Source organism: Panicum virgatum, chromosome 4K (assembly GCF_016808335.1).
Source record: "Panicum virgatum strain AP13 chromosome 4K, P.virgatum_v5, whole genome shotgun sequence".
NCBI lineage: Eukaryota > Viridiplantae > Streptophyta > Magnoliopsida > Poales > Poaceae > Panicum > Panicum virgatum.
In genome coordinates this window covers 83,003-103,743 of record NC_053139.1, presented here as the reverse complement: position 1 = coordinate 103,743, position 20,741 = coordinate 83,003, and the positions used below count along the sequence as shown (strand labels likewise).

Here is a 20,741-nt window from a genome sequence, read left to right as displayed (position 1 = left end):
GAACCACCGAGCCCCGAGCCCTGTAGACCCCCGCACCGTATCCGCCTCGACTCCAGCAGCATCCCCGAACCCGTCGACCCCAAGCTCGGCCGCGCTTCGCTGGGGATTTCGCCCGGAGCTCAACTCAGGTGAGCAGCTCCGCCGTGGAATTACTCCGCCGCCGGTGTTTCCCCAGCCGCGCTAACCACCTCCTTAGCTTCACAGCACGACGCAGAGGCTACTCATGGAGCCCAGACGCCGGAGCACCACTACAACAGCCTCTCCCTCAAGCGCCGCCGCGACCCGCCGCCGAATTCCGCCGCCGGCGCCGCTGCGTCATGCCACAGCCCGTTTCCAAGCCTGGTGAGCATCCCCTCGGCCTCTCCTTTCTGTTGCGCTAGACGTCTTCGCGTGTGATGCACCCTAGGTGACCCGGCCACGCTCGCCGACACTTTTCCACCGCCGCCGAGCCGCCCATGTCGGCGAGAATCCCTCTCCCAGCCCCGCAGCGCTCCGTTGAGTGCCCCAGTGGATTAAGCGTGAGGCGTACTACCTCCCAGGCCAAACCACAGGCCAAAACGAGCCCCGGAACGCCGAATTCGACGAACTCCGGCGAGCCCTGTGCCGCGCCGCCGCAGAACAGAGCACGCCGGCGCGTTCCGCCGCCGCCCGCGCGCCCAGAAGCCCTCGGCCGTTCGATCTGAGATCGGCGCCCAAGATTAGATCTTGCGTACCCCTTCACCCAGAGCCGACGGATCGCGATCCAACGGCTCAGATCTAACCATACCGCTTCAGCCAGGCACATTTGCTAAAGAGACCCTGGGTTTTCCTTGAATTAACCCGCCGTCCCAGCCTGTTCAAAAGTAATTACAAACCGGTCCTGTTTTATTCACTTAGACCCCTGAGCTCTCTAGAATTAGAATCCGCCGTCTAGGTCTATTGTTTTTGCGAGTTAGACCCCAGAGTTTTAGTTTAATTACGTTTTAGCCCTCGGTTTTGCCCAGAAACCCCCTGGAACTCCAGTTTTCTTACAAATAGGTCCTGGAACTTGTTTTTAGCCTAGATTTTGCGTTTTAGCTCCGTTCTAGGCGTTCTTTATATCCACGGGATCGTTATAACGCGTATAATAGTTTTAGACTAGTTTAGTGTGCTGTTTTTATGTATTGATGTACTATTTCTTAGCTTTTGTTAGTGTTTGCTTGTATGCTTATTGTGTGCTTTGCTTTTGGCCATGTGTTCGAGAGTAGACGGTGATCCATCTGAGGAGCCCCAGTACTAGTACCAGGAGCCATCTTCTGAGCAGTTTGAGCAGCAGGAACAGTTTGAGGAAGGCAAGTATAACATGAACACCACCTATCACTTTTAAATACAATTTCATACTGCATTTTAATACTGTATGCCTATAAGGACTTTCCTAGCCACTTTATATCCTTTATATATATATCCTTGGGTTGCATTTTGGTTAGTTGTGCTAGGTGCCACGCTACAACACACTTGATCCTTTTTAATTAATTTGATTAATGGTATATGCAACTTAATTCTAACAAAAACCAATTTAACGAGACGTGAACCCCTCAAACGGGCCACTCTCAGAATTAAGTTGCATATACCATTAATCAAATTAATTAAAAAGGACCAAGTGTGTTATAGCGCGGCACCTAGCACAACTAACCAAAATGCAACCCAAAGGATATATATAAATGATATAAAGTGGCTAGGAAATCCTTATAGGCATACAGTATTAAAATGCTGTATGAAAATGTATTTAAAAGTGATAGGTTGTTCATGTTATACTTGCCTTCCTCAAATTGTTCCTACTGCTCAAACTGCTTAGAAGATGGATCCTGGTACTGGTACTGATGCTTCTCCGGTAGCTCAACGTCTACTCACGATCGCAACGCCAAAACAAGTCCACATATACACATACATGCAAACAAGAGCAAAAACTAAGAAACAGTACAACAATACATGAAAACAGCAAACCAAACTAGGCTAAATCTATTCTACGCATTACAACAATCGCGTGGACATAAAGAACGCCTAAAACGGAGCTAAAATGCATAATCTAGGCTAAAAACAAGTTCTAGGGACCTATTTGTAAGAAAACTGGAGTTCCAGGGGGTTTCTGGGCAAAACCGAGGACTAAAACATAATTAAACTATAGATCCAGGGTCTAACTCACAAAAACACCAAGGCTGGACGGCGGGTTCAATTTCTGGAGAGCTCAGGGTTTAAAACGTAAAAGAAGGGGCTTACCATCATTTGATTAAAAAAACATTCAATAACATAATAAATCAAAATTCTAAGACAAAAAAATTAAAATTGTGGCCGATGTTTACATACACGTAAACCACGTTTTGTCACGTAATTGTGGATGAACTCGCAAACACAGTATCCACATATATTGGTGCCTTGAGGCTGTCTATAACACTAAAAGATCAAAAGTTAGTACATATTATTGGCAAAGAAGATACAACATGCATGCGGTTATGCATTCATACCAGAAAGTTTGGTCTAAGCGTAAGCCCTTTTGTAAGGCCTGACTGACTTTGGCGCAATTCACTCCCTGCACTGCACATAAAATGGAATGACGGAGTTGAGAGAAGAAAATGCCATGAATATATTAGGTAGCTGAGATGAAATGACATGAAATACTCGTTAAGGACGTCCATGATGTCATCTTCGTAGTCACAGGGTGGCTTCTGTGAAAGGTATAACCTCTATGGGTCATCATCAAGAGGCTTTACTAATTGGGCCAAAAGCCCGGGAGAAGGCTCGACTGATTGAAGGCCCAAGTCGGGATATCGCCTAAGGAAACTATTGAAGATAGGAGCGAATCAAGATAGAGGATATCTGCTAGATTTAGTTCCTTGTAACCAGTCGGACTCTAACCGACTGGATATAGAAACCGTATGGCTATCCAAACCGACTTGTAACCCAAGTCTCCCTACTATATAAAGGGGGACAGGGACCCCTCTCAAAACGATTCCCAACTCTCAGGCTATTGCTATACGCATAGACGCCTTTGTAATCTCGCCGACTCATAATACAAACAACCGCATACAGGACGTAGGGTGTTACGTGAGTACGCGGCCCGAACTTGTCTACATCGCGTGTCCCCTCGTTCCCGTGTGAGCCATCGTGTCTGTCAGCAGACCACCCTGCCTGCAAACCGTCCGGTGAGCAATCCCCTGACGGACTGCCGGTGAGCAAACACCGATAGCTGGCGCGCCATGTAGGGGAGTGTTTGCTTGATCGTTGCGATACGATGGTTTCCAACACATTCACTCCTGGCGAAATTTTCACCTTCGGTGAAATCACATCCATCGCCGACAAGTTCGGCAACCTCCACGTCATCAACGTCTTCACGCCGAGGGCCCAGTAGATCCAACCTGCGACGGCCTCGGCACCAATGACTCGGGCGGATTGGCAGATCCAATCTGCTACGCGCTCAACCTCAATTTTACCAGCACCCCGGCAGATTCAATCTGCCGGACCAGCGGCGGCGGCCGCAGCGGCCACTCGGAACCTACAGATCCGATCGGCTACACCACCTCGCCCAACTCCGACTCGGGCGGGGATCGCGCCCCCAAGAAGGTCGGCGCCAGCCCCTCGCCCGACTCCGACTTGGGTCGGGAGCGCATCTCCAACCAGGACTCTATCGCCCCCGCGTCCACAGCTTCCTCCCGGCTGGGAGTACCTCGCCAAGAGGATGGCCCGCGCAACTTCACCAACGGCCGCGGCATCGACTCGACATGTACAGCCGGTGCCCGTGGCTAACAACTCTTTCACAGCATTTCCAAGGGCTGCACACTCAAGTGGGCTACGCGCCCAAGCTACCCCAACACGTCCGACTGGTCAGGCGGTCTAGACAGCGAACTGTCTCCGAGTGGCCACTCAGCCACCGGCGGCCGGCTCCCTCCAGAACCCACTGGTCAGCCTCATGGTGCGATCTACTCCAGAAGGGAGGATGGCCCACTGGAGACCCGTGCCTCAACCTACGCCATGGCGCGGTTTCATGCCGTTCGGTCTCGAGAACGCGGCGGCTACCATTCAACGCCTGATGCAGCGACAGCTCTCGACGCCAGTCGGGAGCAACGTGGAGGTGGCGGAACCAAACCCCGCCCACCTTCCCTACGTCTTCGTCATCAACCACGCACCAGAGATCCCACGCGAATCATCACCCGACTCACCCGAGCTGAAGTCCGAGTCACCTGCCGCAAGGACGGCTCAGCAGAACAGGAATCGCTCTCGAGCCCAGCGCCGCGGTGCCCGCCTAAATTGGCTGCGGTGCCAAAGCCCTGTCTCCGACAATGAAGAACCACCGAAAGCCGAGACTCCGATCACAAACAAGCTCGTCTCGCTCGGAACCATGACCAGGAGGCACGTCGTCGCACCATCGCAGCAGCGTCACCACCTCAAGACCCGGCACATGCGCCGGCAGCTCCCGGTTAGCAAGAAGAAGCACAGCCTGGAGGCGACCAGCTTGGCTAGAACCTCCCGGCACCCGGTGCTCCACAAGATCCCGCACACAGACCAAACATCATGACAATCATCGACTTACACAACTATAACAGAGAAGTTTCCGCCGATTCCGTCGAGCCTCCGAACGAGACTCCGGTGGCCCGATCCGATCGGGTCGCAAGGAGCCATTCGCGATCTCAATGTCGAGAAGCTCGTCGTGCCTGGCTATGCAGGCAGCAACCTGTCTCCGATGACGAGGCCCCCAAGCCGGATGAAACCGAGCAAGAAAAGAACGATCGCCTGGCTCGGAACCACGAACGAGAAAAGTGTCGCCGAGCACAATCCATGGCGCTCCATGAGCCAAATTCGGGTCGCAACCTGGAGGCCGACTTCGAAGCGGAGGCCAACCTCGAGAACACAACACAAATCCTGGCGGCCATCAATCGAGTGGCCGTTACCCTGCCAGTAACACCTGAAGTACGCCGGATACAGAAGCTAGCTGCTGACGGTCTAAAGAAAGAGCTGCATCGACCTCCCACTCCAACATCTAGCCGCTCAGCTCGAACCAGAACGGCTCGGACTGCTTCCTACGACGCAAGAAGCCACCTGGATAACATCAAATGTGGCCGTGGAGAAGCCCAAGCCTCTAAAGACGCTCGTGAACACCTGAATAACCTCAGGCAACAGCGCGAAGAGGCCGAACTAAAGCGTCGAGCGGACTACGACGCACAGTACGGCCCGTTGGTGGTCGCTAACAAGCACGGCGGTGCAGGACATCCACCGTCGCCTCCGCGCCAATGAAGCCTAGCACGTCGACAGCCTTCACCTCGGCACCGCGACAATGGCCGTAGGAGAGACGAGCCCAGGTCACCCCACCGAGGAGCACCCCGTGGGGACAACTGCCGACCAGATCAAGAAGCGGAATCACAGGCTGCCTCCTCTAATCATCGCCCCCTCGATAGAAGGCCCACAGCTGTGAATTGCCCTCCCCCTCCACCTCAGGAAGGCGAGGAGGACGATTCCTACGTTGGCATCCAAGCATTTACTCCTAGCCTACGCCAATACAAGTGGCCGGAAGGTTTAAAATTGCCTCACGTCACTAAGTACGAGCCCAAAGACGACCCGGCCGCGTGGATTGAGGTGTACTCCATGGCGGTCTGAGTAGTTCGAGGCAGTGCCGACACAATGGTGTCTTACGTACCCATCATGCTTGGCTCCAAGGCCTCACGATGGCTGCACAACCTGCTGCTACGATGCATCGACTCCTGGAAGGACTTCGCCGACCGGTTCATCAAGAACTTCAAGAGCACCTGTGACCAGCCAAAGACCAGACGAGATCTGGAGAAGATCCGACAGCGCAAGGGCGAATAACTCCGCGACTTCATCAAGCGCTTCACCGAGCTGTACAACCAGATCCCGGACCTAGAGGAAGCCTTCGTGATACGGTGCTTCATGGACGCCATTCACGATGAAAGGCTGCTCAAGCATCTGGCTCTCACCCCCACAAAGACAGTGGAGTATCTACTCTCCATCGCAAAGGCTCACGCCAACGCCAGGGAGGTGGTGAGTGACATCAGAGAAAGGCACCGAGCGGTGTCACCATCAAAGCGCAAAGATGAACCCTGACTGGAAAGCAGTTGGGACAAGGGCTTTAAGAAGACATGGGACCGGCACCGTGACCGAGACTGCACGGTAGCTGAAGTGTCTCGGAAGCGGCCAAGAGAAGACCCAGGCAAATGGTTGGATAAGCCATGCCCTTTCCACCCAAAGAGCAACCATACATTGCGCAGTTGCTACGAGTTCCAGGACCTCAAGTAGCTGAACCTCGGCCTTGAGACTCCAAGACAGCGAAACTTCAACAAAGAAGATCCAAAGGACAAGGGCAAAGGCAAGCGCCCGGCGTCACCAGACGACAAGGACGAGGAATACAAGGACGAGCCAGGAGCCAAGTTCCCGGAGGTCAACAACGAGGTAGCCATGATATTCGGTGGACAAAACGCATGTCAGTCGAAGGCTCGAAGCACAAGTAGAAGCTCACCTCCCGACAGGTGGCACTAGCAGAGACAGCGCCACCGTTTATCTGCAAATGGTTGGATCAGCTGATCAGTTTTAGTGGAGCAGACTAGTGGTGTGGCTACGACCATCCAGGTCGGCTCGCCCTCTTGGTTAGCCCCATCATCAAGACTTCGAGGATCCAGAAAGTCCTCGTCGATGGAGGAAGCTCCATCAACCTAATATTCCCCCGCACCTTACAATCTATGGGGATACACCGCAACGAGCTCCAGCCCTCCGAAGGAGAATTCTACAGAATCATGCCGAGGACTTGGTCCCTGCCACAAGGCCACATTTATCTCAAGGTGACCTTCGGAGGCGAGGATAACTACCGTTCAGAGAATTTGCGGTTCGAGGTTCCGACTTCGACAGCCCATACAACGCCATCCTAGGGCGACCCGCCCAAGCCAAGTTCATGGCTGTTGCACACCAAGCGTACCTGCTAATGAACATGCCTAGCCCGAGTGGTATCATAACTATTCGGGGTGACTAAGCTCTCTCACGAGTGTGACCTTGAGGCCCTGGCCGTCGAGAAATTCTCGGAAGTGACTAGGGACCAGGCGCAGCTCCGTGAGAACGCGAAGACTGCAGAGCCGGAAATCCCGGTAAACGAGTCGGCATCCAAGGATGTTAGCTCCAATGTGGCCACCAAGAAAGTCAGCCTTAACCTCGAAGACCCGAACAAGACGGTGGTCATCGGCGCAAACCTGCCGATCAAATAGGAAGACGCGCTCATCCAGTTCCTGCGTGATAACTAGGATATGTTCGCATGGAAACCAGCGGACATGCCCGGCGTTCCAAGGAGCCTGGCCGAGCACAAACTGAAGGTTTATCCAATGGCGAAGGCAATTAAGCAGAAGCTCTGCCATTTCAGCTACGAGAAAAAGGAAGCTATTAGGCTAGTGGTTAGCTAATCCTGTTCTTGTACTGAAAAAGAATAAAGTTGATTGGCGCATGTGCGTCGACTACACGAGTCTCAACAAACATTGCCCCAAAGACCCCTTTGGGTTACCTAGAATAGATCAGGTAGTAGACTCCACAGCAGGCTGCGAACAGCTATGTTTCCTTGACTGCTACTCGGGCTACCATCAGATAAGCCTAGCAGAAGAGGACCAAGAGAAGACTGCTTTCATCACGCTGTTCGGGGCATATTGCTACAACACCATGCCTTTCGGCCTCAAGAACGCGGGCGCCACCTACCAGCGTGCCATTCAGAAGTGCTTGGCATCTCAGTGCGGGCGCAATGTTGAAGCCTATGTTGACGATGTGGTGATCAAGACAAAGCAGTCGGCTGACCTAATTGCCGACCTACAAGAAACATTCGACAACATGCGAGCGTTCAAGTGGAAGCTGAACCCAGAAAAGTGTGTGTTCGGCGTCCCGTCAGGAAAGCTCCTTGGATTCATCATCAACCAGTGTGGGATCGAAGCAAATCCCAAGAAGATTGCTGCCATAACAAAGATGGAGCCACCCTCTAGTCAGAAGCAAGTCCAGAAGCTCACAGGATGCATGTCAGCACTTAACAGATTCATATCCAAGTCCGGAGAGAAAGGCCTGCCATTTTTCAAGTTACTGATGAAGCTTGACAGATTCGAGTGGACGGCCAATGCACAGAGGGCGCTAGACGAGTTGAAGAAGTTTCTTACCACTCAACTAGTTCTAGTAGCCCCAAGGCGTGCATCAGGTCAGGATCCCGCAGAAGATCTTATTCTATATCTTTCCTGCACAACACATGTCGTTAGTATGGTATTAGTCGTCGAACGACAAGAAGTCGGGTACTCCTATCCTGTTCAGCACCTAGTATATTTCATCAGCGAGGTGCTGAACTAGTCAAAGAAAAGGCACCAACAGATACAGAAGATGATATATGCAGTACTGTTGACCGCAAGGAAGCTACGCCACTACTTTGAAGAACACAGGGTAATCGTTCGCTCGGAATTCCCTCTCGGCAATATTATCAACAATAAAGAGGCAGTGGGCTGAGTGGCTAAGTGGGCATGTGAGCTTGGTGCTTTCGACATCGAGTTCCGGGCCCGAACAGCAATCAAATCTCAAGCCCTGGCAGACTTCGTGGCAGAGTGGACAGAGCAGCAAGTTCCACCTAACCTAGAGAAGCTAGAGCATTGGAAGATATACTTCGATGGCTCATTAAAGCTAGTAGGGGCCGGTGCAGGCGTTTTGTTCATATCACCGACTGGTCAGCAGTTGAAATGTAACACCCGGTTTATAAAAGGACATAAACCGAGCAATCATATATGTGCCAGGATCAAGTCACACGTATATACAACAGAATGAACAATATATCACAGCACATATCATGTAAAAAGATATAATAAAGCGAGTACGAATGTTATTTATTACAATAATGACAAAATGTCTGATACAGAGTATGCAGAAGCGTAAAAACATATACGAGAAGCTCTCGGAAGCAGGGCGCCACAAGGACGTCGACTGGGAGACGAATGCCTAGAAGTCCTCGTACTCCTGGTAGCTCCGGGTGAACTCCCTCGCATCGGCAGGAACTGAGCAGCAGTAGAGTATCCCCAAAAGAACAAGAGGAAAAAGTGTAGAGGAGGCAAGGGTGAGTACACAACTCGTACTCAACAAGTATAACACAAACTATGAGGCTCTAAGGTTGGCTGACTCAACTGCATTAGCTTTTAATCTTGGCAAAATTTTATTAAAGCTATTTACTACAAGTTGATGAATTATCATAAACCCAGTTACATAGTAATTAATCAAAATTAATCAAGTTACTACTGAGAACATACCAAACCAAGCCACCCGGGGAAACCCTCCTAACCAAAGGAAGATAATCCCACTAATCAAAAGGAGGATCTGGGCCGCTCATGACCGTGAGCACGGCTAGTATACCAGTTTTACACTCTGCAGAGGTTGCACATCTTTACCCACAAGTCGTGAGCTACGCTAGTTGTTCATCACACTTCCTTAGGTGAGATGACTAGCAAACTCACTACGAGGCCATTACAAGGATCACGTTGGTAAGGTGTAACCGCTAAGGGTTCAGTCAATGCAATGATGGTGCCCACCTCGAGGGGGTACAAGACAACACAGACCAACCTCGTAGCGTAGGGACCATTGAAGCTCGACTCCCCTCTTGCCCCGTCGGTAAGTTACTCCCGAACCAAAATGACTTAATTAGTAAGCCAAGACCATCCCATTCCAGTCTTGTGGTAGCACTGTTGTCCCAGGTTGTCGCTCTATGAACCGGTCCTTATGGAGAGTGGCCAACCCAGCAGTAAGCACCGTGCTGGCCCCCTAAACCATGTTTCTAACAAAACATATTTTAACGAGACGTGAACCACTCAAGCCAACACAGAGGGCCACTCTCAGAATTAAGTTGCATATACCATTAATCAAATTAATTAAAAAGGACCATGTGTGTTATAGCGTAGCAACCTAGCACAACTAACCAAAATGCAACCCAAAGGTATATATAAAGGATATAAAGTGGCTAGGACAGTCCTTGTAGGCATACAGTATTAAAATGCAGTATGATAAAGTAATTAAAGGTGATGGGTTGTTCATGTTATACATGCCTTCCTCGTACTACTCCTACTGCTGCTCAAAGTGGTCGGAAGACGGCTGCTCCGAGTACTGGTACTGGGGCTCCTCAACTGGATCAGCGTCTACTCACGAACACATGGCCAAAACAAGGCACACCAATAAGCATACAAGCAAACACTAACAAAAGCTAAGAAACAGTACATCAATACATAAAAACAGCACACTAAACTAGTCTAAAACTATTCTACACGTTACAATGATCGTGTGGACATAAAGAACGCCTAAAACGGAGCTAAAACGCATAATCTAAGCTAAAAACAAGTTCCAGGGACCTATTTGTAAGAAAACTGAGGTTCCAGGGGGTTTCTGGGCTAAACCGAGGACTAAAACATAATTAAACATTAGTTCTAGGGTCTAACTCGCAAAAAGTCAAGGACTAGACGGCGGGTTCAAAATCTAAAGAGCTCAGGGGGCTGGGTGTTAATTTCTGGACTAAACTGCAAATTCTTTTGAACACACCAGGACTGAGGGTTATTTTCAAGGAAGTGGGAGGGCTCTTTAGCAAAACTGACAGGGCGAACCGTTACGTTTAGATCTGGTCGCTTGGATTCGGATCGGAGGGCTCGGATTTGATGAGATCTAAATCTAATCTGGGTCGCACGTGTCAGATCGGACGGTCCGGGTCAAGTGGAGCGCACGGGACGGCGGCGCTGATCGACGGCGACCAGCTCCGCGGCGGCGCTCACCGGAAACTCACCGGACTTCACCCAAAATGGTGTTCCCGGGGCTATTTCGGCTCGTGTTCGGGTCAGGGAGCGAGGGTGTGCGACGGCGAGCTCATTCGGGTGCACTAGGGGGCGTGTGGGGGCTCTAGCGTGGCACGCAGCAGCGCCGGGCGGCGTGGCGCGGCCGCGGGTTCGCCGGTGTGTGATTGCTCGTCGGTCAGAGAGGAAACAAGGGTAAAAAAGGGGGCATGGGAACTTGCTTTACCTTTGCGCAACGTGCAGGAGACGTGCAGAGGGGGAAAGCGGCGGTGCAGAGGTCCTGCGGCGGCGTCGCGGCGGCTCCAAGCTCGGTGAGGCGGCGAAGCGTGGGGAACGGCCTCCTAGGCGTGCTTCTGGTAGTCTGGTGCGGCGGAGGTAACACGCGACCATCCTGCAAAGCGGTCGAGTGGGTCAGGATAGTCGGCACAGCACAGACTGCGCGGAATGCCGACGGGAAGCTCACCGTGGCCGTCCGGGCGGACCTCCAACGGCGTGGCGGCGCTGCGTTAGGGTTTAGGGGAAATTTGAGGTGGGGATAGGGTTTAGGGGGGTGCGGGGTGCGTTAAAAGGGCGGTGGGGGTGATCCTTGGCATGTGAGCCGCGGGAATTGCGGCGCGGTGATTGCGCGGCGGATTCGGGATCGAACCCTATCGGATCCCGGGCTGACTTCTAGAAGGAGGGGCGCGGGCTGTGCTGGCGTGGATTGTGAGGCTGGGGCATAGGGTGGAACGGGCTCTGGGGCCCTGCAGGTGGGGCGCGTGGCAGTCGGGATCGCGCGGATGGGAGTGAACGCGGGCGAAGCAGAGGCGCCTGCGGAGGAAGAAGAAGGCGCTGACTGGCGGGCCTGGCTTGTCAGAGACAGCGTGTGTGTGGGCGCTGGACTCGGACGCGGGGTGAGCGGGTGGGCTGAAGCGGGGCTGGGCCGAGCGGTGCGGGAGCACGCTTGTGCTGGAGCTGGGGTGCGGGTGTGGGCCGCTGCGGGAAGAAGGGGGAGAGGGGTGAGCGGGCTGGGTTGGGATGCTGGGCTGGTTTAAGTCCAAATGAGGTTTTCTAATTTCCTTTTCTCTTTTTCTATTTCTAATTCAAACTAACACAGAACTAGGTGAATTCAAATTCAAATTTGAATTCACAACTAGCACTCAAACAAAAAGAACAATGCACCAACATGAATGCAACAACCACAATTAAACCTATGATAAAATTTTAATTACTTGAGGAATAAAATTGGATTATATGCCATACTAAACACAATAAACCTTAGAAATTTAAATAAAGCCAATTAAATTTATTAATAAAAGCTGAAATTTAAATTATGGTGTTACATGAAATATGTTTTGCACATTCTGTTCCAAGTATCCAACAACGCAGCAGAATATGAGGCTCTACTGCATGGTATACGCATAACAGTATCTTTGGGTATACAATATTTAATGATGTATGGAGATTCTTCGGTCGTGATCAATCAAGTAAATAAAGACTGGAACTGCACCTCGGAGAAGGTGAACGCATATTGCGTAGAGATGAGGAAACAGGAAGGAAAATTCAGAGGAATTGAATTCCACCATGTGGCACGAGACTTCAACGTAGCAGCTGATGTGCTATCAAAGATCGCCTCCTCCATAGCATCTGTTCCAGTCGGCCTTTTCGTTCAGGAAATTTCCAAACCATCAATTGAAGAATCTGAGATGGTGTTTAGTGCTACCTTGAGGAAAGGTCAATTGCCAGCTGTATCTGACTAGCGAACCCCGATCATAGATCACATCAAAACCGGCCGAGTCACCGCCAATAAAGAAGAGGCTGAGCGGATTCGCCGAAGGAGTAAAAGCTACACTGTGGTCGGGGACGAGTTATATAGGCGTGGTATATCTTCTGGCATCCTTATGAAGTGTGTCCCGCGCGAAACCGGTATCAGCATCCTTGATGAAATCCACTCGGGGAGCTGCGGAAACCACGCTGCTTCACGGACATTGATAGGCAGAGCATTCAGGGTAGGATTCTACTGGCCAACGGCAAAGGAGGATGCAGAAATGCTAGTGAAGCATTGTCAGAGCTGTCAGTTCTTTGCAAAGCAACAAATTCAGCCGGCAAGCCTCCTACAGAATATCTCCTTGTCATGGCCCTTCGCATGCTGGGGGCTGGATATGATATGTCCTTTCAAAAAGGCACAAGGTGGATACGATCACATCTTGGTGGCAGTTGACAAGTTTACCAAATGGATAGAGTTCAAGCCTATCAACACTCTCAAGGCGTCAAAGGCAGCAGAGTTCATCCAAGATATAATCTTCAGATTTGGTGTTCCATCGAAGATCGTCCCCGACTTGGGCACTAACTTTACTGGTTCTGATTTCTCTGATTTTTGTGATAACTGGGGAATCGAGATCTGTTATGCATCTGTTGCACACCCCAAAGGCAACGGTCAGGTGGAACGAGCCAATGGAATGATACTGCAAGGGCTTAAGTCAAGGATATACGATGCTCTCAAGCCTTATGAGAACAAGTGGATAAAAGAACTGCCGTATGTAATCTGGGGGCTACGCACTCAGCCGAGTCGAGGGATCAACAATCAGACTCCTTTCTTCATGGTTTACGGGTCGGAAGCCCGGCTGATTTATTGCATGGGGCACCCAGAGTCGCGTTTGACAACGAGGCATAGGCACAAAACAACAGATTGCTCGATGTCGATCTGGTAGAGGAAGCAAGGATAGCCGCTCAACTCCAATCTGTTCGCTATCAACAATCTTTGAAGAGATACCACGACAGATATGCCAAGCCGACTAGTTTTCAAGTAAGAGACATTGTGTTGCGTCAGGTTCAACGTATGGAAGGAAGAAAAAAAGCTATCTGCCCCATGGGAGGGTCCTTTCGTCATTTCTGAGGTCACAAGGCCTGGATCATTTCGCCTTAAGTGTGAAGATGGTATCGGCATTCCCAATTCGTGGAATGTCGAGCACCTCAGGCATTTTTACCCTTAATAATGACCATCCGACTGGTCTATATCGTCGCTACTCATCGCCCAAAGCCTTCTTAGTGCAGGGGAGGCAGCTCCCGACTGCTTCGTTCCCGACTGGAAGCGCATCTTCGCCAAACATCGCACTCTTCGGCTACGCGTTGTTGCTAAATACATCGAGTCTACAGCGTTATTTAGGCCATCGGCCATAGCCATACTACCTAATGGGTTACAGTGGGTGACGCCGTCCTTCGCTTAACCAGTGGTGGCAGGACATAGGCATTGCAGCTCCAAATTGATATGGGCAGTCGAACGTACCTTGGACAACATGCTCCGAGCAGTCCTACGATAGGAATTTGTGTATATTCCGACTCGTTCCTAGTCATTTGTGAAATGTGCTAGATGTTAAGTACATCCCCGAGTCATGTAATTGTCATGCAGTACTAAACTTGTATGGGTTTAACAAAGGAGCCTGCGCGCTACCTGACATGTACTTGGGCTCGCAAGCCCCATTATTTCAACAATGTACAGACTTATGCATTCAATAAAGTTGATATTTTATACATCAGCTAGCATAAATATACTGTTCACATCACATATACAAGTCATTGACTGTTTAAAACTCGAATTCGTCGGCTAATTTGGCCGCGGTCGAGTCAGCTTCGGCCATAAGCCGGTAATATTATTCCTCCTCAACATCTGGAGGAGGGCCGGACGCTATTACATCATTATCTAATGAAGGATGATATAATTTGGCTACTGCTAGCAGGTCGGCCGTTGACTTCTTGAGTGCGTTCTTCAAGAACTGGAGTGCTGTGGTTGTTGCATCGCGAAGCCATTCTCGGACCGACCTGGGCGCTTCTTCTGGAGCTACAAGGTCTAGCAGTGCTTGGCTTTCTGCTAAAATTGCCTTGTTCTCTGCAAGCACTTTGCCAAGTCGCTCCATATCACGGTCGCGATCTTTCTACAATTTCGAGTGCTCCTTTTCAAGCTTGGACAGCTCCTTGGATTTGGTCTTCTCAGACTCTTGGGTTTTCTTCCACGCCTCTTCTAGCCGTTGGATTTGCTCTTTATCTTTCTTCTTCCGGGCCTGTAGCGTCGTGTTGAGGTTACAGGCTTTGGTGAGCATTTGGTATGAATATTGGAGGTCCTTGGAAATTACCTCGTGAGTATGCTTCAATTATTGAATGAGCTGTCCAGTTGGAGTTTATCTCTAGTCAGCACGTTGTTTTCTGATTTGAGTTCTGCAAAAAACCACTCGGACAATACGAGTTAGCTCAGCACATTCAAGAAACAACTGAATAATGAGGAGAAAGGTATGCTTACTTCTGTTTTCTTCTTCAAGTGCGAGGATCTTCCTCTCCATGGCTAGGAAGTCGGGGTACTTCTTGTGGCATATCTCCAATACGCCCCGATATTCATCCAGCTTTTTCAAGGCATCCTGACATTCAATACAACATTACATTGGAACCAGTACTGGTAATTATGCAAGATGCTATGTTTAGATATGTATCTCTAACACTGCTGAATCAGAGTCGGGGAAGACGTGACCAGAGTCGCTCTTATCAGCGAGGCCCTCACACCTGTTCAGATTGGCAGTGCTAGTAGAAGCCTCACCACCCCCGGTGACCATCATCTTTGCTGTGGCAACGTCATCAGTGGTAATAGAGTCATCCTGAAGGGCTTCGGTCTCCGGCAGCACTGCATCATCTAATCAGATATCAAAGTCAATTATATTGACAAGGCATTTTGACAAACGCAACTTGTAGTCGATTGATACCTGTATGTGTCACAGGTTCTGTTTCTTTGTCAGCTATTTCGGCATGAGATCTGGCACTCTGTTCCGACTGTTGTCCTCTGTCGCCTGACTCTTCTGAAGGTTTGCTACTCTGGGCAGTGTCAGTATTGATGTCGGTCACCTTCCTACAAGAAGGATACAACAGCATGGATTCAATATACAGATTATGCTTGATTTCATTCGAATGACAGTATGGATCTCCAGATAAGCTTACTTGGCAAACTGCCTGCGTTGGCCTGGCACTGGTTTCGGCTTGGGCGCCTCGACTGGTTTCGAGCCGCTCGCCGTGACTTGGGTGTCTGCCTCGGCATGCTCCTGAGCAGATGATGGACGCGGCGATGGAGGTGGTGTTGGAACTCTCCCCCCGACACTCTCTGATTCCTTCGGGTTTTCCCGTCTCTCTAATTTCGGGTTCCCCGATTCGGATGATGTGTCGGATGTGGGAGGTGCCCTGTATTCGTGCCTTGGCTTTTTCGGATTCTTCTCTCTTGTATCTTGTTCGGCAATTGCTTTGGAGAGGGATCGTTTAGCCGTAGCCCTGCGAGTCCTACGCTTTGGCTTATTGGCTGCAGACTAGCTCTGGGTTTCTGCCGATTCTTCGACTTCAGCCCCTCCAGTGTTAGCTTCGCCGGCTCTGTCACCTTCAAGGGAAATATACACGGCGGCGGGCAGAGAGCTCCCTTCACCGGCAAAATGCTTAAGCATTATGTTCCCAAGCACTTCTTTATCCATCCATTTATTCTCCGTTGAAGAGTGCTCGGGAAGGGGAGGATTTGAGACATAAAATGATATGTTTTCCTATCAGCATAGAAGTAGATAGTCAGATGCAAGGTTTTTTCACCAAGAATAACAAATATGCATTCAGAAGCAAGGAACTCACCTCAGGAGGAGGATTATAGATGGAGAAGGACCTGGGGGCTCCTATGTTAGTAACAGGGCCTGCAAAGAAGGTCCTAATGCGGCTGATGTCTTCGTCAGGGGGTATATCTTCAGTAGTCTCCCGAGTTGGGTCATCCAGACCATGATAATAGAAGGCCGGGTGCACCCTGTCCTTCAGAGGTTCGATGTTATGGTGTACAAAGTCGATGGCCACAGCCATTGCTGTCAGACCTCTTTCTTTCAACAACTTGATTTTCCCCAGCAGTTCTTGAATTTGATTGTTGTCTCTACGGCTGGGAAGAGCAGACCACGAATCCTTGGTTTCTGCTAAATGGCCGGTTGATTTGGTAATGGATGCACCATGATTTTCAATGAGGAACCATTCGTTCTGCCATCCTTTTAGACTGCTATAGAATGGCAGTTTGAAGTAATCCTCAGATCTACCTTGGCGCATTTGGAAGCCAGCGCCGCCTACATATGACCTCTTGCCCTCATACAGATAGATCTTACAGTGGTAGAGATATCTAAAGAGATCGAAATGGGGGGCTATTCCCAGGAAAGCTTTGCAGAGATGAATGAAAAAAGCTACAGCGGTAATAGAATTTGGCGGCAGATGCCAGAAATCTAGCTGGTAGTAGTGCAGGAGTCCGCAAAAAAAAAGAGCATATTGGCAGCGTGAGGCTGCGGTCGAACTGCCAGGTGAAGACTGGAACCTCAAATGGCGCATCGCCGGGGAAGGGCTCGTCGAGGCAGGCTTTCCAGTGTGCAATTTCCTTCTCCGGTAGTAGCCCTCTCTTCACCATGGCTTGAAGGTCAGATTCAGCGATCTTCGTCTTCCGCCATGACAAGGCAAGGCAGGGTGGATTCAAGGCCTGATCTGGATCCGCACCGTGGAGCTTGCCTTGTGGTGTTGCGACCTTCTTCTTTGGTGCCATGACTTCCTCTTGACGGCGAAGTTCTTTCTCTTCCTAGCGGCGGAGATAGATTGTCTTCAAGCGCATCCAGGGACGACGGCGGAACTAGATGGGCGGCGGCGCAGAGTGTGAACCCTAATTTCCGGCGGCGGAATGCGGGGGGCAGCAATCTTGAAGATGCGGAGACAGTGTGGAGACTGTTTGCGCAAGTGAAGTGTAACCCTACACTGAAGCGGTACGCCTTCATATAGACAGACTGCGCCCAGCAGATTAGGTCTAGCTGTTTCCCGACCCCTCGACCACTCGGCTAGAGGTGTGTTTCTGTGGGTTGTGTGAACCAGTCGGCCAGTTGCTATCAAGACATTTCAATACTATTTCTTCAAGATTGGCCAAGTGAATATCAAACCACTCGGCACAGATTAAGATGGTACTACAATCAATATTGACCAGTCATACCATGGTTCTATGAGTCTCTAGATACATGTTGCACATACATCTGGAGTCTCAGGGGCGGTGGGGTGGCATGGCATGAAAAATTTTCTGATTCAAAAGGAGATTCAAGACCACTCGGATCTCTGATGCAGTTTATCTTTCGAACAAGGTCTGCACTCAGAGTATATTCCATCGTTTGTTATATGCTTATACAGAAAGCATTGGATTCAGTTATTCTTCAAAGATTCTGCTAGACCTTCAAGGTGATTGATGTTCAAGTCAACTTAGCTCGGGGGATACACCCATAGGGTGCACCTACTCGATGCACGCCTATGTCAGTCAAGACATTTCAAATCAAGGTTCTGATCTTCAAGCTGATTACTTCTTAATTCAACTTCAAGCTCGGGGGCTTGTGAGAGGTATAACCTCTATGGGTCATCATCAAGAGGCTTTACTGATTGGGCCAAAAGCCCGGGAGAAGGCTCGACTGATTGAAGGCCCAAGTCGAGATATCGCCTAAGGAAACTATTGAAGATAGGAGCGAATCAAGATAGAGGATATCTGCTAGATTTAGTTCCTTGTAACCAGTCAGACTCTAACCGACTGGATATAGAAACCGTATGGCTATCCAAACTGACTTGTAATCCAAGTCTCCCTACTATATAAAGGGGGACAGGGACCCCTCTCAAAACGATTCCCAACTCTCAAGCTATTTCTATACGCATAGACGCCTTTGTAATCTCGCCGACTCATAATACAAACAACCGCACACAGGACGTAGGGTGTTACGCGAGTACGCGGCCCGAACCTGTCTACATCATGTGTCCCCTCGTTCCTGTGTGAGCCATCGTGTCTGTCAGCAGACCACTCTGCCTGCAAACCGTCCGGTGAGCAATCCCCTGACGGACTGCCGGTGAGCAAACACCGACAGCTTCCTCATGGAGTCAAGCACATTAATAATTCCACTATTGATGTCTATGATAAGCAGTATTCAGTGGAACCTGAACAATTAAACATAGAGAGCATATTAGCCAAAATAATTATAAATGGAAAACGCAATTAAGAGGTACGAGATAATAGACACTAACCTGAAGTTGTAAGGTAGAAGTATGAATTCCGAAAAATGTTGGTTCCCAAAAAAAATTTAGAACTGCCTGCCTTACCGACTCATGACTTTGTTCTATGGTCTTATCATTAATCGCTTTAGGGTCCATGAAGCCCATATTTAAAATCCCCTCTTTACGGCACCTTTGGATCTCCATCCTGCAATCGGTGCTAAGTTATTAGCTATGAGGATGACGCAAAAACGATGAATATATAGAAGATACATGAAAGCACACTTACAGAACCCAGCAGCTGACGAGAGAAATGTCGAGGGCGCCTCGATGGTATATCTCATAAATATCTTTGAAATCCATATAGAAGATATCCTGTCCATTGAAGTAGTGATCTCTCACACACACATGTATCATGTACTCTGGATCTTTTGCTGACATCTTCATGTACCATTTATGGAATGTATGCATTTGTGTTGGCAGATTTTTGACTAGATGTGGCTTGACTAGTGGCTCTCCACGCTAAAATATCCAAACTACTTCCTCCGACGCAACTGCTTCATTCCCCAACAGCTGCTCTATCGTGAGGCCAGTTTCTTTAGCTTGCCTTTCTAGATCTGCATGGGTAGGAATGACAGGAGTAGCTTGTGGTGGCTTTTGCAATCCTCATTCGTCTTATGATGATTTTCCACAATAGCTTTCTCTACTGTGCGATCATAGTCTCATAGCATTTTTTTCTTGCCACCTGTGCTCATTTTAACAAAGAAGGCTTTCGTAGCCGGATCTATCGGAGTTTTTTTGCTCTGGAATTCTCTTCTTGAATATTTACTGATAGACATCCTCTTTTACAATAGCATCCAACTCCTCTTTAGTTAACTCATAAGCACGCTTCTTTGGCTGTGTCGTCTTAACTGAGAAGCTGCTTGTTTGCTGTGACTTGCTCCCACTCTTTTGTTGACCCACCGGTTTAGGTGGTGCACCTGAGGGGCCCATCTTTGGGGCATTCTTGCTAGTGCATGAACGTGGTGATGGGCTCCTACGTGGACGTGGTGATGGTGGTGGTGATGGGCTATCCTTTTCATGAGGTGAGGGGCTTCCATGTGGAGAGTCTGGTGGTGGAGGAGCCCCACCTGCAGCCATTATTGTCTTTGGTTCACCTATAATTTTAATTAACTGTTTCTTCCATAGTATCTCTGGTTCGTGGAGAGCCTATGACAGACTCCTTTCTCCATCACCGCTTGGGATTGTGAGCTCTAAGTCTCCATACCCTTCGCACACTTCATCCACGATGACAACCGAGTACCCTTCTGGAATCTCTTCATCATGGTATCTATAATCTGGCAGAGGAGGTGAGCCCATACCATAAGCCACCCTAGTGGACAGGTTCATCGTTGGTATATGAAGCTCACAGCATGTTCAATGTTGGATCTCATCCATGGGGTATCGCTGATCAGCAGGGAGCTCCGTGGAAGCACAGCTACTTCCGATTACTCTTGTTGTATGATCCGGGTGCTGGGGGCTAAGCATGTCAGTAGGTTGAGGAGGCAGTAACCCTTGCGTCCACATAACATCTATTGCAGCTGCCACTTGATGTGTGACCTCTTCGGGAATAGATGATTTGGTTTCAGCTAGCTTATTTTGCAAGCTACGGTACTTTGCATCTCCCGCGGCCTTGCTTCTACGTCGGCTTCTGTATGAATCTGCATCCGCAGCAAAGGCATACTTTCATGGCACACTTCCATATCCTCTTGTACATCCTGGGTGCTCTGGGTTCTAAAGGACATGAGTTAGCTCGTCCTATTCCCTGTCGAGGGGGATTTCATCTCCCACCATCTTCTCAATGACTTCAACCAGTTTTTGTGTTACATCTTTTGACTTGTTGTTCTTGTAGAACAGGCTGCCATCGTCTGTGAGGGACCGTTGGTGGGC

General features: G+C 49.7%; 1 protein-coding gene across 1 annotated transcript; it reads right to left on the bottom strand.

The window, feature by feature from the left end:
- Positions 1-14,270: 14,270 nt before the first annotated feature.
- On the bottom strand, positions 14,271-16,631 carry LOC120704700 (serine/arginine repetitive matrix protein 1-like). Its single transcript, XM_039989185.1, has 5 exons — positions 16,413-16,631; positions 15,747-16,105; positions 15,515-15,657; positions 15,061-15,444; positions 14,271-14,978 (listed from the first exon to the last, which is right to left on the bottom strand). Exons 1-4 carry the CDS (start codon positions 16,629-16,631, stop codon positions 15,236-15,238), a joined length of 930 nt encoding a protein of 309 aa, XP_039845119.1. The 3' UTR covers positions 14,271-14,978; positions 15,061-15,235.
- Positions 16,632-20,741: the final 4,110 nt, after the last annotated feature.

What these genes read in the sequence shown, in the direction of transcription:
- LOC120704700 (XM_039989185.1), bottom strand. Translation starts at nt 16,631, where the DNA reads ATGGCTGTGGCCATCGACTTTGTACACCATAACATCGAACCTCTGAAG. An exon ending in TCTATAATCCTCCTCCTGAG is followed by an intron (nt 16,106 to 16,412) that starts GTGAGTTCCTTG and finishes ACCCAGAGCTAG; the next exon opens with TCTGCAGCCAATAAGCCAAA. An exon ending in CAACGCAGGCAGTTTGCCAA is followed by an intron (nt 15,658 to 15,746) that starts GTAAGCTTATCT and finishes TCCTTCTTGTAG; the next exon opens with GAAGGTGACCGACATCAATA.